This window comes from Protomyctophum bolini (genome assembly GCF_963924005.1).
Source record: "Protomyctophum bolini genome assembly, chromosome: 10".
Classification (NCBI taxonomy): Eukaryota; Metazoa; Chordata; class Actinopteri; order Myctophiformes; family Myctophidae; genus Protomyctophum; species Protomyctophum bolini.
This window is the reverse complement of record NC_137871.1, coordinates 14,716,362-14,732,664: the sequence shown is the minus strand read 5'-3', so window position 1 is coordinate 14,732,664 and position 16,303 is coordinate 14,716,362. Positions and strand designations below refer to the sequence as shown.

The following is a 16,303-nucleotide window of genomic DNA, read 5'->3' as shown; positions in this document are numbered from 1 at the left end:
GCGTTGATTGCTGTTTGGCCTGTACCAACATAGACTGTCCCGAGTTGCATGCCTGCGTCAAACCTAGATTCAATTACGGTAATGCTATGTCTAAAGACCAGATTTAGTTGTAAAACACTATATTAATGCTTTGCTTTGGAGATGTGCAGAGCACACAAAAAAAACTACCAGCTTTTTCAAAGGGAAGCTTCATAAACCAAACAAAACCCACGATTTTGGGGTGAGCAGGTCTATATGTGTAAGGGTTTACTTATGTGCATATAGAAATACCTTTGAACACTTTAATAGACTCACACAAACATTCCGGTCCTTCATCTATTTACATCAGTTTTCCTGTCCCTGTGTGTTGATTCAAGGCAATTGCAAGGCACCTTCTGCAGTGATTTCCCTGTGGGGGAGCTACAGCCGTCAGCACTTATAAAACACTTTGGCTGTCAGGCTAATTCAATTAGATATTTTTTCATTACCGAGCCCTTCAGTCACCTAGCACCACATTACCGAGGGGGTTTCATTTCTCCACTTCTCCTCTTTTTTTTGTTCTTTTGCGTAACAGTGATGTCTCAGTAATCCCAGAAAACTAGTATGTTCTTTATTGTGAGATATTTGGTGTGTATACAGTTCACTTGGGATTCAGATTTCGACATCACACGTCCGCCACTAGAGTGAAGTTTCTCTGTGAAGCTTGGGGTGCAAAAAAGGAAGTTCAGCCGGGAGCCAGGGAGTCATAAAAGAGAGGAATGCCTGGCCCTGAGTCAGACCGCCGCAGCAGTTCAACCATGCAGACGCAGGAACGTGCGGAATGATTCTTTCCTATGTGCAGCGGGTCGTGTAGCTGTCACAGACACTGTCCACAGTGTTTCCTTACGCTATAAGTCTGGCGTCTAACCAAATCAGGAATGCGTATCCGGGGGAACCCAAGTCGCCCCTGGAGGTTATGTTATGTGATGTTGCACATGGGCCGTCTCCTCGGAGGAGTTTGCATTTCTGCAACCTTGTTGGGTAATTGTCTGGATGCATATCTATCTATAGTGTCCCCCAGCATGTCACAGCTAGACTCACAACAATTTGTCTTAGTATGCCAGCATCTATACACTACTGCAGTGGTTCCCAAACCTTTTAGCCTGTGATCCAAAAGGGAAATTAGATGTTTGCCCAGGACACAAACTAGTTAAAATAGCAGATCTACAAGCTCACAACGTGTCACTTTGGGCAGTGTTGTGAGCTTGTAGATCAGCTATTTCCACTACTTCTTAAACATTTTGTTCATCTTTCTCAGATTGTATTTCTTTTTTTATTCATGAAATTGAATGAATGGGTTTTAATTTTATTTCTTTTGAAATAATATAAAAAACAAAATGTAGGAAACAAAAAATAAAGGCACTCGAAACAATGTCTCCGTGACCCACAAATGGGTCTAAACCCACGGTTTGGGAACCAGTGCACTGCTGTATGTGAGCACCGATACGCCACACGGATGCTTGGCTGCACTTCCAGACCCTCAAAGCGTCCGTCTCACGCTCCCTCTCTCATATCTCTGCCTTCTGTCTAGTGCAGATCTTTTGGTAATCTGCCAGAAGCTATCATAGTATAACGATGATCATATATAGATGTTACGTATGACCTCACCTATAAATACTCGATGGGGACATGATTTACTGTCTTGGCTGTCAATTACACAAAGTAGAGAGAGAGTACAGTACAGTAAAGTGCATTATGGTTTATGACATCAGATTATACTGTAGGAGAGATGCGTGCGTGCGTGCAGTGTTTCCCAAACAGTGGGTTGGGACCCATTTTCGGGTTACGGACGCATTTTATACCTTTGCACTTTATGTCTGTGTGCAATGTGCATTTGTTTGTGTGCACATACTGTACTGTGCGGTACATGTACAGTCTGTTTATGCATGGCCTACTGTACCACACACAGCCTGTGCAGGTGAAATTAGGGGTCTCCACACACAGCTGACAGCCAGCATTAAAAAGACTCTGGGGGAAACGCCTCAAATCTTTATGTGTCACAGGTCTCTGGATTTCATTATCTCCTGTTTCCTATACCGCTGAAACAGCAGCAAACACAGCCTAACTGCTTGCTTGCAAGTGGTAATATAGTTCAAGTTTTTTTCCCCCACATGAATCAAAAGCTTACATGGGCATTTACTCTTCTCCCTTCTGGCTCCAAAAACTGTGGAATGCACTTCCCATTGCAGTCAGAACTGCAGCATCACTCCCAATCTCCCGTCATAGTCTGAAAACCCACCTTTTCAGACTCCATCATGGCCATCAACTGAACACTTGATCCAAGGAGTTTGACTCAGAATCAGAAGCGAGCAACAAGGTGCAAATTACAACAGTCCACCTTCAATATCAGTCCAGGATTGTACAGAATATTGAATGCGAGAGCACAATTGGTGCCCTGAAAAGGAATTTGTTTTTGTTGTCAAACTATGTGCTTATACTGTACAAACAGCCAAAGTTGGACTTTGATTAACACTGTTGAAGCTGATAAACCATATCTCACTGCATGCTGACTGTTCATTCCTAGTCCATCCACACAGTGTATGTGTCCTCACTGTCCTGTACCTGCAACGCAACGTACAGTAGGATTGTCTCTAAATGGGCATAGTGAGCTTCACAGACTAAAAGATCTGCTGAAAAATATATTTAGTACATTAATATGTGTATTGAAACTACTACTATTCATGTGTGGTTGCTAAAATGAATTTGGTCTACATTGGCAATGTAAAATAGGCCTCCTCACGCCAATAACACTACACTACAAACTGACCTATCCTGCTGTGACAGGGACAGTATTGCTGCAGCCATTTTGTTTCTCCCAGTCAAAGCCGACAGTATGGACGTGAAATTGGAAGGCAAGGGGATATAAAGGGCACAATTGAGGAGACGTGGAAGAGAGCAGGACAGTTGACGAGGCAGAGGAATGCAAATGGGACACTGGAAGTGTCAGAGACGGAATAGGTGGACAGCGGGGTCAGTGTAGAGAGCGAGGGAGAAAGAGAAGAAAGAGAGAGACCTCATGATGTTGGCACACAGGCTGACTCACTCATCAGGCGCTCAGCATTTAAATGGCATGCTCATGCTCTGCCACAACAAGCCTCTAGCAGAGCCACAGGTGACACGTCAGCTGTCAACACAGAGCATTTAAAGGGACACCATTGCATATCAGCCCGTTATTTCTCCTCACCAGGCACTCATCACACCATAAGGAGAAGGAGAAAAAAGTTTGTACATTTGTCTGTCAGCTTGCTGCCCTTGTTAGCATTCCCCACCGACATGAATCAGTATAACTGCAAGTTATAATGAAGTAGGTTACAGCTTGCTGTAGCGACAGCCTACAGTACCCACTGCTCTTCACGGATACAAACAACGCTGACTTGCTGCAGTGTCAGTGCAGAAACATTTCCACATATTGTGACAGGTGCCTGGTGAGAAGAACAGATGAATAAGAATATGTTGTTTTCTTTTCTTTAAAAAACAAAACGATTCCAGAGTCAAGTGGCTTAACCACTACATGTCAGCAATGGCCACGAGTCCTGCATTTATACATCTCAGCGGAATGAGTACTTGTCTAAGCATATGCCACAGCAATCGCATCGTTCATATTTATGCATGTTTGTATTCAAATTCTGTTTGCAAGCAATGGAAAACAATATACAGTAGCAACTAAAATGTTGATTCTCACTCTCTCTCTCTCTCTCTGTAACTCATTCCAGATTACTTTACTCTGATTTTATAGTTGTAATCTTTGGAAAAAGCAAGGTCACTATAGTCTTCTACACCAATAATTTAGGCAACGTTTTGGTCAAAAGGTCATTTTAATGTATTCTATAGTTGTAATCTTTGAAATAACAGAGGTGTAGCATTATTGATTTGAAAAGCTTATGACAGGATATTCTTCCCACTTGGTGATCTTTTCTCTCGACTGAAAGTAGAACCGTGTGACATCATCACGGATGAACTCAAGGCCTGAGAATGCCTCTGTAATGTTATGCTTGTGTACAGTATCTGTCCATGGCAAATGACATCTTGCAGTACAGACAGTATATCTAACCCATGTATTCTGCGTGTCATGTTTTGTCAGGATGAGAATAACGTGTCTATTGCCCTATGTGGGTTTAGCAGACATTTCCGAGCAGCCTTCCATTTCCCTGACATACCGTACAGGCCTACACTGTAAAATCCTAGTGTTGATTAAACTCTTTACATAATATTTCAAATTTAATTCGCAATTCATTCCTTAAATCACACCAGAGGATTCACACTGGAGAGAAACCCTATGGATGTGATCAGTGTGGACAACACTTCTATGACAAGTCCAACCTGAAAATCCACCAGAGGATTCACACTGGAGAAAAACCCTATGGATGTGATCAGTGTGGACAACATTTCTCTCGAATGGACGGCCTTAAATCACACCAGAAAACCCACACTGGAGATAAACCCTATGGATGTGATGAGTGTGGACAACACTTCTCTCAAATGGCACACCTTAAAACACACCAGAAAACCCACACTGGAGATAAACCATATGGATGTGATCAGTGTGGTAAACGCTTCCCTACAATGACCAGACTTAAAATACACCAGAGGATTCACACTGGAGAGAAACCCTATGGATGAGATCATTGTGGGAAACACTTCTCTCATTTGACCCACCTTAAAATACACCAAAAAACCCACACTGGAGAGAAACCCTATGGATGTGATCAGTGTGGACAACACTTCTCTATAATGGGAAATCTTAAATCACACCAGAGGATTCACACTGGAGAAAAACCCTATGGGTGTGATCAGTGTGGACAACACTTCTCTCAAATGTCAGGCCTTAAAAGCCACCAGAGAATTCACACTGGAGAGAAGCCCTATGGGTGTGATCAGTGTGGACAACATTTCTCTCGAATGGACGGCCTTAAAAGCCACCAGAGGATTCACACTGTAGAGAAACCCAAATAATTGTGATATGTGAGGAAAAGCTTTTAGGAGGACTCAGATCCTCATCTTTTCTGTTCAGCAGTCTATTACAGTATGTACCCATTTCTATAGCTGGTTGATGTTAGAATTACTACTATGAAAGAAATGTAGTTATTCTTAAATAAATCATGGGAAGGTAGCATGATTCTACAATTCAACTATGCTGTGGGATAGAAAACAGGCAATTCTTTTTTTAAAGATGAGGAAAAAGTTGGAAACAGCTGTTGCCTGCATAATAAAATGAATAATATTAACCAAAAAGAATAAATGAGAGGGACATCATCGGCATGTTGGGAGGAAAAGTGGGCCAACATTTAAACCAGCCATCTGTTGAAACCATCTCACTGTTAGTGAATATTTCTCATTGTTCAGATGATTCAGAGGGGAGATGGGGGACAAACAGAGACTTCCCAGTGCGAGGAGCCGCTTTCACCAATACGCTTTGCATACAGAACCTTTAAGAACTAACACAACAATGAATGAATAGCCATGGCAAATGAGTGCACCAGCTAGACAGCCATACTACAAAAAACAATATGGTGTAACTGTGTTGTGTGTCTCTCTCTCTCTCTCTCTCTCTCTCTCTCTCTCTCTCTCTCTCTCTCTCTCTGCGTTTAGTTGTGTCTGCCTCTCTCAAAGTACACGTATGTTATCCACTATTATGTGCGGGAGCCATTTTGTGCTAAATTAATTTGTGCATAAAAAACCCCTCATTTGTAAGTGAAACTAATCAGGAGGAGAAGAGCGTTGCTGAGGCTTGTCATGCTGCAGGCGGTCTCCCAGAACTGCTGCTGGGGGAGCTGTGAACAGAGGACAGGGGTTCACTGATAAGCTATTGAAGTGCAGGCTCACAAAGCTGCTCCATTGCTGTCATGGACTAGCCTGTCATTATTCAAACTCTTCCACACACTTTGTACCCCCAAATTGAAATATTCACAGCATTTAACTGATAAAGTGATGAAAACACAATGCTTAAAAAAATGTGAAATTGTTCTTGTAGCAGTGCAGTGTTTCCACGTATTATAACTCAGTCAGCCCGTGCTCATGCACGGGCGCACGCACACACACACACACACCTGAAATTGTGCCCTCATGAAAGTTAAAACATCTGGCCTTATTGCTCCTCCAAACCAAGAAGAGTGGTTGAAGGCAGTACAACATGTTGTACATGTTGTACAAAACTGAACTGACAAAAAGATAGAGAGTCATCGAGCACAAAAAGTGGCATCTGGCAAGCCATAGCATATTGTCATATGCGGTGGCACATGCCCAGATGCCAGTTTTTGTCCTCGGCCCCTCTGGAAATTTAACTTGGAAAAAGCCCAGGTCCTTCAGTCAGGATGCTGCCCACTGAAAATATTTTATGTTATGCTGTTCTCAGATACAGAAATTGCTACTCTAAGCAGCTATGGCTAGGCTGAGCCATGATCATAATGTCTTTGGGCAGGAGTCACAGTGGCTACCCACATCTGTTACCTATTCTGGTAAAGAATATTACATATCCAATCCTCAGCTACGAAGTCACGACCTTCAGAAATCTTACATTCTGGCAAAGCCTAGATGAGGAGAGCAAGGACTTGTTATTTTCTGCACCGTTTACAGCTCAAACTAATCAATTTTCTCACCCGTTGAGTTGTACAAAAGCCTCCTGTTGCCAGTTGGGCCGAGAACAGGTTGTAGATGGATAAGGATAAGGACCGCACACAAAGAAAAACTTCTGATAGATTCTGATATTCAGCAGGCAGATATGCTGTACGCTCTTCAGCTTGGTCATTCATTCATTTATCATCATCATCATTTTTCGACCGCGGTCGAGATCATGGATTCCACAATGCTACGCCAGACTTCCCGTCCCAGGTCCTTCATTGTCACCCCATTCTCTTGTTTCTTTGAAAGTGTCCATGTCTCGGAGCCATAGAGTAGAATCGGCTCAACGGTCGTCCGAAATATTTTTACTTTTAACATCTTACTAAGCTGGGATGACCAGATCTTATGCATGTCATTGCAGGCTGACCAGGCCATACCCTTCCTAGTTTTAAAGTCCTTTTGGGAAGAAGATATATATGAACCCAAATACTCATCAACCCGTTGTGTGTTGTTAAGTGTTTTTATAATGTGGTTATTGTTGGATTTGCATATGTTTACATATTCAGTTTTCATCTCGTTGAGATAAAGACCAACACAGTTGTAGGCCTGCTCAAGAGACTGAAGGAGAGCATGAGAGTATTCCAATGATTGACTGATAAGCGCGATGTCATCAGCAAATTCAGTGTCGGTTAGGTATTTAGCAGGATGACGAGAGCTTCTCCTAGGGTGTAGTTGGTAGCCCTTATCATTGATAGTATCAACTGACATACGAAGAACATAATCAACAATAATAAATAGAAACGGGGCAAGTGTGTCACTTTGGAGAATGCCAGCAAGGATGGGGAATGATGGTGTTTCTCCGTCAGGAGTAAGGATGATCGCTGAGGTATTTGTACATTATATATAACTTTTATGGCATTGATCATTTTGTCGGGGATACCGTATAATTTAAGAATTTCAAACATTTTGGCTCTGTCCACTGAATCAAAGGCCTTTGAGAAATCGATGTTGCATAGCTGTGATTCCTCAATAACCCTACGTAAGCCTAGGATTTCCATCCTTTAACCACCCTTTCTTCTCATAGCATTTCAGCCTGAAATCTAATCTAAATTCATCTAACAATAGCTTGTAGATTGTGGTAGCTGGAAGTAATAGTATTTGGTTCTGGTTAATGCCATGTTCGTTTCTGCGTTTGCCCACATTTTGAACTGTTTTTTTTTTCTCTTTCATATTCTTTCTTGTTTTTAGTGCTCTTGGACCACTCCAGATCCACACATATACTGTAATTGGACAGCTGAAAGCACAGCCTGTGATTCAAAGAAATTCTCTCAGACAGAGACACAAATATAAGCTCTTTTGAGAAATTTCCTTGAACCTTATCCTCCCATGTGAATACAAATAAGAATTATTATTGAATTTCTGGCCATTTACAATGGCTTTCTTGCATAATAACAGCAGGTAGAAACGAAGCCATTGGGATTCGAGGGCCAAATCTCCCGAGGGGCTGAGTAAGGTTGTAGAGTTTGTCCTTCCCTGCCGCCTCTAGTGTCTCCTTCTGTTTCAATCAGAATTCGCAAGCGAAAGTGGGTGTCTGGCAGCATTCTTGTTTCATCAATTTCTTCCTGCTGTGTTTTGAACATCCACACAGTTGTTGCTAATTTTAGGGTCAAATTAATTTGTTTAGTGTTCAATATTCAATTAACCTCATTTGAATTCAATCCACTCATACATTTTTGGGCATGAAATGGAAGCGTTTTTTACATTCATTCACTTTTTGGAACTAATGGTAAATCAACTGGGCAAGACACAAGATGGCAATACACAGGAAGCAAAACCAAGCAAACTGAATTGAGCATCTGCCGCTATTGGAATATAAAGGAAAACATTGGCTATTTTAGCTGCTGTTCAGCAAGCTTTTATTAATTGTGCACCAGCAAGGCAAGCAGGTTATGGGACAACCGTGCCTTCCATTTCTTATCTGCTACCACTCTGTGACGGTCTCAGGAGCTCTGCCCTATGGAATATTATCCTCAGACAGAAACCGCATTTCCCAGGAGGCTCGTGTTACTGACACTTCCCTGGCTCCGAAAAGCATCTTGTTAACAACAGCTGTAAAGTGAGCATGGACGGCCCAAATTCATTTTTTTCTTTCTGAAGCTTAATCTTTTTCCTCATTTTCGCTCTCTCAACATCTCTCTCCCTCTCTCTTTCTCAGTCGCTTGTGCACTAGGGAGGATCCTGCAGTCATTAAAGGCTAAAAGACTTTGGAGTCAAGTACTTATAGCCATAGGACAGTCTATTCTGTTGCTTGTTCATTTGTTGCTTGCCTTATGTTGTGACGTCATAATGACCAAAAGCTCCAGCCACTGCACAGTGTTACTGGCGCTTGCTAATGCCAAATTTATACTCCATCAGTGTCCTGTGCCGAAAATAGGGCTGATCTATAAGCTCACAATCCAGTACTGTAGAGAACGCTCTACAGTATTATCTCAATCTCCCTCATGTGGTAAATTAAAGTCCACTTCATACTACGGTATGTTGTGTCTCGAAATCTGAATTTGAATTTTAAACAGATTTTACAGATTTTAATTGGTGTCTTTCTTATTTGTTTGGGGAGTTTTAGATGACAAGTTTCATCTTAGTATCTTTTTAGTTTCATCTTACCCTGGACAGAAGTAACATGGTTTTCTTTTGACAATACATGTGCCCTCAGAGGATCCCTGCTACACTATGATGTCATACTATTTGGAGAGTGGTGACACAACATGATGTGCTGTCAGTGTTTACGTGTACCACAACTGACAGAAACCGGACTAAAAGAGAGCACGATAGAAAGATAATGTAAGAAAACAGATAGAGAGCCCACAACTATACCCAGCAAGCTCATCATTATGCCTCGCTCCTGCAACTCCCTGTGCACTCCCACTGTGTCCACCCCTCTGTTCCACTCCTCTATTTCTGTCAGCCCATCCATTCTTATATCTTTCTCCTCTTTCTCCCTTTTTGTTTGGACTTCTTCCTTCACTCCCTTCCTCTCTGCCTCATCCTACCATCCCTCGTCTGAGTATGTGTGCCTGTCTTTGAAGTCTGCAGTGTGTTTTAATGAGCCGCTTGTCTCTCCTGCCATTCTCTCCCATGGTCGCTGCTGGTCTGATGGCTACTGGAATGCCTGGACTGGAAGCTCCGGGGCTTCTTATGTGCAAGAAGACAAGCACATTAAGCGCACACAAGCAGGCATTGTTTTCCAGAGACGTTAACAGCGAGCACGCATGCACCATGCATATTCTCGCTCTCTCTCTCTCTCTCTCTCTCTCTCTCTCTCTCTCTCTCTCACACAGTCAGTCACACACTCACACAAGGTTTATTTATTTTTACATCATGGCTATGCAAGCGTAAAATACATTTCTTCTGGTTCTGCAGACATTGTAGAAGCAATGACAACAATAATAATAATGTTATACAAGGAAATAAAGGAATTAGTCAAATGTGCAAACTTGTTTACCCCTAATTGAATTCAAATTGCATGCATGCATTTCAAACAGACATACACTCATGTGCTCACACATTACTACACAAAAAGGCAGTGGATGCAAAGTCACACATGAGCACGCATGCATATCCGCTCACACAAAGTTTGCTTCACTGAGGTCTGGAGGGAGGCAGCTGTTTTCTGATGTATTAATCATTAACGTCTCCAGCTTGCTAATTAATGATCCATCTGTCCCCTCTCACTGATGCTCCACATCAAACCCCTTGCGCACGCTCTCACACACACACACACACACACACACACACACACACACACACACACACACACACACACACACAGTATGCACATTGACAGAACGAGCGCTCAAGTGTTTCAGAGTGCTATCTTGAACAAGGCCGAATAGATTGAACAGGCTTTAGTCATACTGCAAGAACCTTCTGCCGATTGTCAATGGGATAACAAAGACCCAGTGTCAACTAGCAGAATGGCAGACAGTAGTACTCATTACTTATAGGATGGCCTGCAGGCGGGCGGCACAGACCTATACAGAGGCACCCTTTCCATTCACGGTGCCTCTGTGTGATTGATTGACGTGTGCTATCAGACCAGTAAGGTTTGTCTGTCTGTCTGTCTGTCTGTGTCTGTGGTTGTGTGTACGTGCGCATGTGTTCGTAGGCTTATCAGGTGAGCCCGGGCAGAGTGTCAGACGCGGTAATGGAGGCTTCAAAGACAAGCGCTGCGGTGAGTTCCCCGGTTGCCTTTTCAACACCCCCCCCCCCCCCACCCCACCCCACCCAAGTGACCCACCCCACCTTCCTAATGATGGAATACAGACAGACTGACAGACCAGAGGATGGATACGATAGATAGGGACTAGGGAGTATAGGGACCACCAGAAGAAGGCAGGTAGATAAGTTGGGTAAAGTGGGCGCAAATGTCAAACAGACAGAGCAACAGGCAGGCTAATTGAAAGATATACGTACAGTAGACTGTAATGTCACTTTGGAGGGAGGCTGACAGACTACCAGCTCATTATTCCGCTGTTTTCTTTGCATTTTCTGTTGTTTTGATGCTTGTTGTCATTCACTGCCATCCCCGGTTTGTTTCCTTTACATAAACCAACAGAAGTTTTATTCAAAGCTTGTGTCCATCTTCCTCTTATTGTGGCTGTATACATGCTTTGATGTGTGTGTGTGTGTGTGTGTGTGTGTGTGTGTGTGTGTGTGTGACAGAGAGAGAGGGAGGGGGAGAAAGTGGGCATGCATGTGTGTGTGTGTGTGTGTGTGTGTGTGTGTGTGTGTGTGTGTGTGTGTGTGCGCGTGCGTGTGTGTATGCACCTGCTCACTTTTAATTCAGATTTGGGTACGTAGTCTTGGTTTTGAAATGCTAATAATTGCATATTTAAAACATCCAAAAAGGACGATTGTTTTCATCTCTCAGGGATCACATGATGGTTTGCATGATTTCAAAGTCAATAGAGGCTAGATCAGACGGTTTAAAGCAATTAAACAGACAGTATGAAAGCAGTGGTCACTAATGATGCTGTGTATTTATCGTACAACAATAAATCTGCATGGGATTGTAGATGCTGGAAGAAACAAGGCAGGACCCAATTTCAGCTGTAGATAATGAGGCTAACATTTTAGTTTTGTTTTTTTAAGACACTTGTTATGTAAACCTGTTTTATTAGTCATAAACTTGTCATGAGATAATACTAGAAAACATGCACATTTTGCAGAACATGCTTTTCCAAAACAATACTGTGCCCATTTCTGACTAATTCACGAACACCTAGCAAAGAGCAGAAAAGGTTATTGGTGCCTACATTATAATCATCTACATTATAATCATCAAAAGGTCATTGTTGCCTACATTATAATCATCTACATTATAATCATCAAAAGGTCATTGTTGCCTACATTATAATCATCAAGGGCAACTGATTTGTATAAAAAGGGACCCAAATAGGTCAAGTTTTACACTGTCAGATTTAAGATTGTATTGTATTCTTTCTCAAATGTTATGACTCAGATCCAAAAAGCAATAAGATGAACAGCTACTACTATTCATACCATTAATAAGGGAAGCAGGAGGAGGGAGCTGTTTTTGTTTCAGGGGTGAGGTGGGTGGGAGGATGGTTGCAGTTTGCACTTTATTTATAGGTTCTGGATCTTGTGACTATGTATGTATTTGCCTGTTCTTGTCCTTTTGTTACTGTTTTTAGAGCCTTTTTATCTGAATAACATGAATAGCCCAATTTGGGACATGCACATAAACCTGACTTGACTTGACTATAAATAGTGGAAGTTGTATCGAGCAGGTATATAAAGACGTTGTATGGTTATCTCCATAGCCATACTATTGGAATGGATTTATTTTTTGTCACTCTTAGTTTGATAGGATTTCATTCCGTTATTTACATTTTTTAAATGTATATATTCTTTCTGTTATATAACAGCCTATTCATGATGGTTATTGAAATCTGATCTGATGATGTCTCTCAAAACCTTGAAATAACCCACATCAAACCATAATAATTCTATTCTTGTATAGACCGGTATATTTTGTGATTTGGGTCCATCCATATGCATACAGTACATGCATATGGGATCTAATCATGGATTATGTCACATGCAACCTACATTACACAATCTAAGTGCATTTTAAAGAAGAGTGGTACATCTCATTTTGAGGTGTAAGATATAAGTTTTAGTATAATGCACGTTCAAAAGAGGAACCCTAAGGAAAACAGTGGAGAGTGGAGAACTTGATTTTCTGGCCTTTTCACAAGCATGCATGGTAATATAACTGAGAGTGTACAAATCCATTTGGTTCCATTTGTACACTCAGATGTACAGACCTGTAACTGTAAGGGTCCATTTGGAACCCCCTCAAGAACCATCTCTGTAATGTATGTTATGGAGAAAAATCTAACAGTATTATGAAAAATATGTGTCCATCCCTAACCTATACTGCTCTTGTGTACACTTCTGTGTTTGCAATAACAACGTCTTCTTGTCTCCTCGGTTCTGTCTCCCCACCTCCGCCATCTTTCTCATCCCTCCTGACAGCAAACTCTGGAGAACAACCTGACCAACCTGGTGAAGAGGAACAGTGAGCTGGAGAACCAAATGGCCAAGCTCATCCAGATTTGTCAACAGGTTGAGGTGGGTAAAGAGATGTGTGTGTGTGCACCAGGGGGGCAGTCAGACAGATATTTTGTGAAGCTACTAAGGAAATCGGGATTTCCTGAAAGTTCATATAATGGCCTGTTGTGGCGCTGTCATTAGGCCCAAAAAAACCCATAGCCCCATAGAAGTCCATGTATTTGGGCCCAACTTCACCTAGACTGTATTACCTTAATAAACATGGTCATGAATACTTTCTGCTTCCAGTCACTAGTTTAAAGTCTCATTTCTAATGTCATAATATTCTTTTTGGAAAATTATGGTCCCATTTATAAAAAAAAATGACCATAAAGTCGCGTATGTTCTGAGGGGCGTGGCTACCGTTACAGTCTATGATCGGGATTCCCCACCCACTCGAGTCAAAATAATAACCAACGGAGAAGAAGGGGGGAAGTCCCGCCTCGTTGTCTGGGCCAGCCAATGGCCAGCTGGGCCCAAACGGATCTAGAAAGATGGCGATTTACAATTCAAGGACTGACAGGCTTCATTTTATGTTCATGTTAGACCCGCGGAACGCTTTGTCCATATTCTTTACAGTCTATGGTGTGCACCTGTGTGTGCACACGTGCGCAACTGCGTGTGCTTATGTGAGAGATGAATTGATGCTTGAGCGATATGAATGCATACAGGACATGTGCACGTACTGTATGAGAAGGTGTGTGTGTGTGTGTGTGTGTGTGTGTGTGTGTACACTAGTGCATAGAACTTGTCTACCCATTCGTCCACGTTTGAGGTTTTAAAAATCACACTTGTGGAATGGCTATTGCTATAGCTATTGCTATATATATATGGCTGACACATGACGTTACTGCGTAAAGACAAACATTAAAAGTCAATAGACTTGGCTCCCACATGTCATTTCTGAAAGCCAGACGTTGAAGGGGCCCCTCAAAAGCAAGAAACCAGCTTCCATAAATAAATCATAGCAGGACATGAAGTAAGTAAGGAGACAGAGAGGAAGAGAGACACAGATGCTGTGAGGCTATACTATAGCGTTACTCACTCTCGTCCACTCACTTTTTCTCTTCCCTAGAGATCAGAAATATCATTAACACTCAGGTCTGACACTGTTATTGACTGCATACAGCTTAGCTCTGCCAGTATTGCCCCCCAGCACAAGTCGCATACACACTAAATCCAATCTTTCTTACATTCTCTCATTGCTTGATTAATTGATTCTCTCTCTCCGTTGCTTTTCCTCTTGTTGTTTTATTAATGGTTGCGTTAGCAATAAAATAGCACTGTTGTTTGAAAACATCTTCATTGGCTGCTGATCAAAGATTGAGCATTCAAAAAGGGCTACACAGCACCAGGGAAACGGTCTAATTAATTTTCTTACAATAACTCCAAATGGGCCTGAAGATATTAGACTTTGTCTAAACATCCATATTTGATTGTGCTGGGGACAGTTAAATGTCACGTTGTCCCAAACAGTAGTAACATGCATGCATCTCTGCTTTGTGCCAAGCTGAGCTATTTTTCCAGGGCAGACCAAGTTGGTTCTGCAGAGAATTATTGGAGTAAGAAAGGCATATGCCCCATTTGTACCTATATATGGAGCCAACTGATTTGTTTGCACGTGATGCCATTATGATGACACATCGAGGTTAGACAACACGAAAATAGACAACACGAAAATAGTCTTCAAAACCGTAATAAGGCACTCATTTGTCACATATGTAGTTCTGTTTGAATCCAATTCCTGATTAAATACTGGCTGACTTTTGTCAGCCTACAGTATGTGCATGTAAACTCCCCCAATCTGACAAGCATGATTCAACAATGTGACGCTACTAAAGCAGCACTCAGAAAACAATCTGCCCATACATCCTTTAGCGAGGCAGCGATGAGGTTGAAATGAAGGGAAAGAACCAATGCCATGGGAAAACGTATCTGATTGTACAACTGTAACTCCTAATATAAGCCGCTGCTAACCCCCAGTTAAGTACTGCTTTGAGCTTGGCGGTAGTGCGCTTAAAATGGGATATTAGCACATTGGCATACTTGTAGCATTGCTAAATTGAGCAGTTCAATACCAACCACCCATATTGAAAATATGTGGCAACTAGCATTTACTTGAAACAGTGAAAACGTTTGGTATGCCTTACCAAAAGGCAATTAATTAGTACAGCCAACTCTTAACAAAAGAGAAGGAGAAGGTGGCCTTCGTCAGGTATCATAGCTGACGAATGCCACATAGAGCGAAACATTATGTTTGATGGTAATACAATATTTTGGGAGCATTCAAAACAGTGTGCAGACCTTCTCCTACTCAGTTTCAGTTTCAGTTTATCTCATTAGTTCGAGCACCCGTTGAATTGTTTGGATGTGCGTGCACCTCCTGACCACTATAATTTCATAAGAACCTTGAAGAACCGTTCAGGCCACCGTACACTCTTCCAGAGTCAACCTGCACTCCTCTGTGCAGAATGAGACCCTCTCCAGTCTTGTGGCTGCACTGCTGAAGGCCTCTTTCATTTGTGCCTGTGCTGTGATTTAAAGGGAGATGCTGAGTATAGCCAGCTGAAACCCTCAAGCACTTAGCAGTGGTGTCAACATTGCATCTGTCATGTGCACACACTATACCGCACGCGCACGCACGCACACACACACACACACACACACACACACACACACACACACACAGTCACACACACACACATACTCCCTACACACATGTAATTCCTCCCAGACAAGAGGACAGTAATAGCAACAGACAAATGCACGAGTCGCTACCTCACTATGCACAGGGTTCATTTCTTCTTGCACGTGCCAAATCCCAACCTTCACCCTCCCAGGTCGCCCACTCCCCCCAAGCCATTCCCCAAGGGTCCAAGAACGGTGTCTTGTATAGCTGCTCATCAATCAAATTAAGTGATGGCTGATAATTTACTACAGACGGAACCGTTCATCTTCACAAGAAGAAAGGATCACCCGTCTCCTCCTGCGTTCCGCCTGCATGCTGATATACTGACGCCACCAACGTTGCCGAATACCGATGGGATCTCATCACTTATTCTTTGGAAAGAATTTAAAACAGACAGGGAAA

General features: G+C 42.3%; 1 protein-coding gene across 4 annotated transcripts in view; it reads left to right on the top strand.

The window, feature by feature from the left end:
• The window catches only part of mid2 (midline 2), a 156,936-nt gene that overhangs the window by 98,192 nt on the left and 42,441 nt on the right, over nucleotides 1–16,303 (top strand). For 3 of the 4 annotated variants that reach the window (XM_080774732.1, XM_080774731.1, XM_080774733.1), the window contains 2 exons: nucleotides 10,742–10,807; nucleotides 13,138–13,233. In XM_080774732.1, the coding sequence (XP_080630858.1) occupies nucleotides 10,742–10,807; nucleotides 13,138–13,233 (162 nt within the window). The remainder of the gene's footprint in view (nucleotides 1–10,741; nucleotides 10,808–13,137; nucleotides 13,234–16,303) is intronic. The other variant, XM_080774734.1, reaches the window with a different exon arrangement.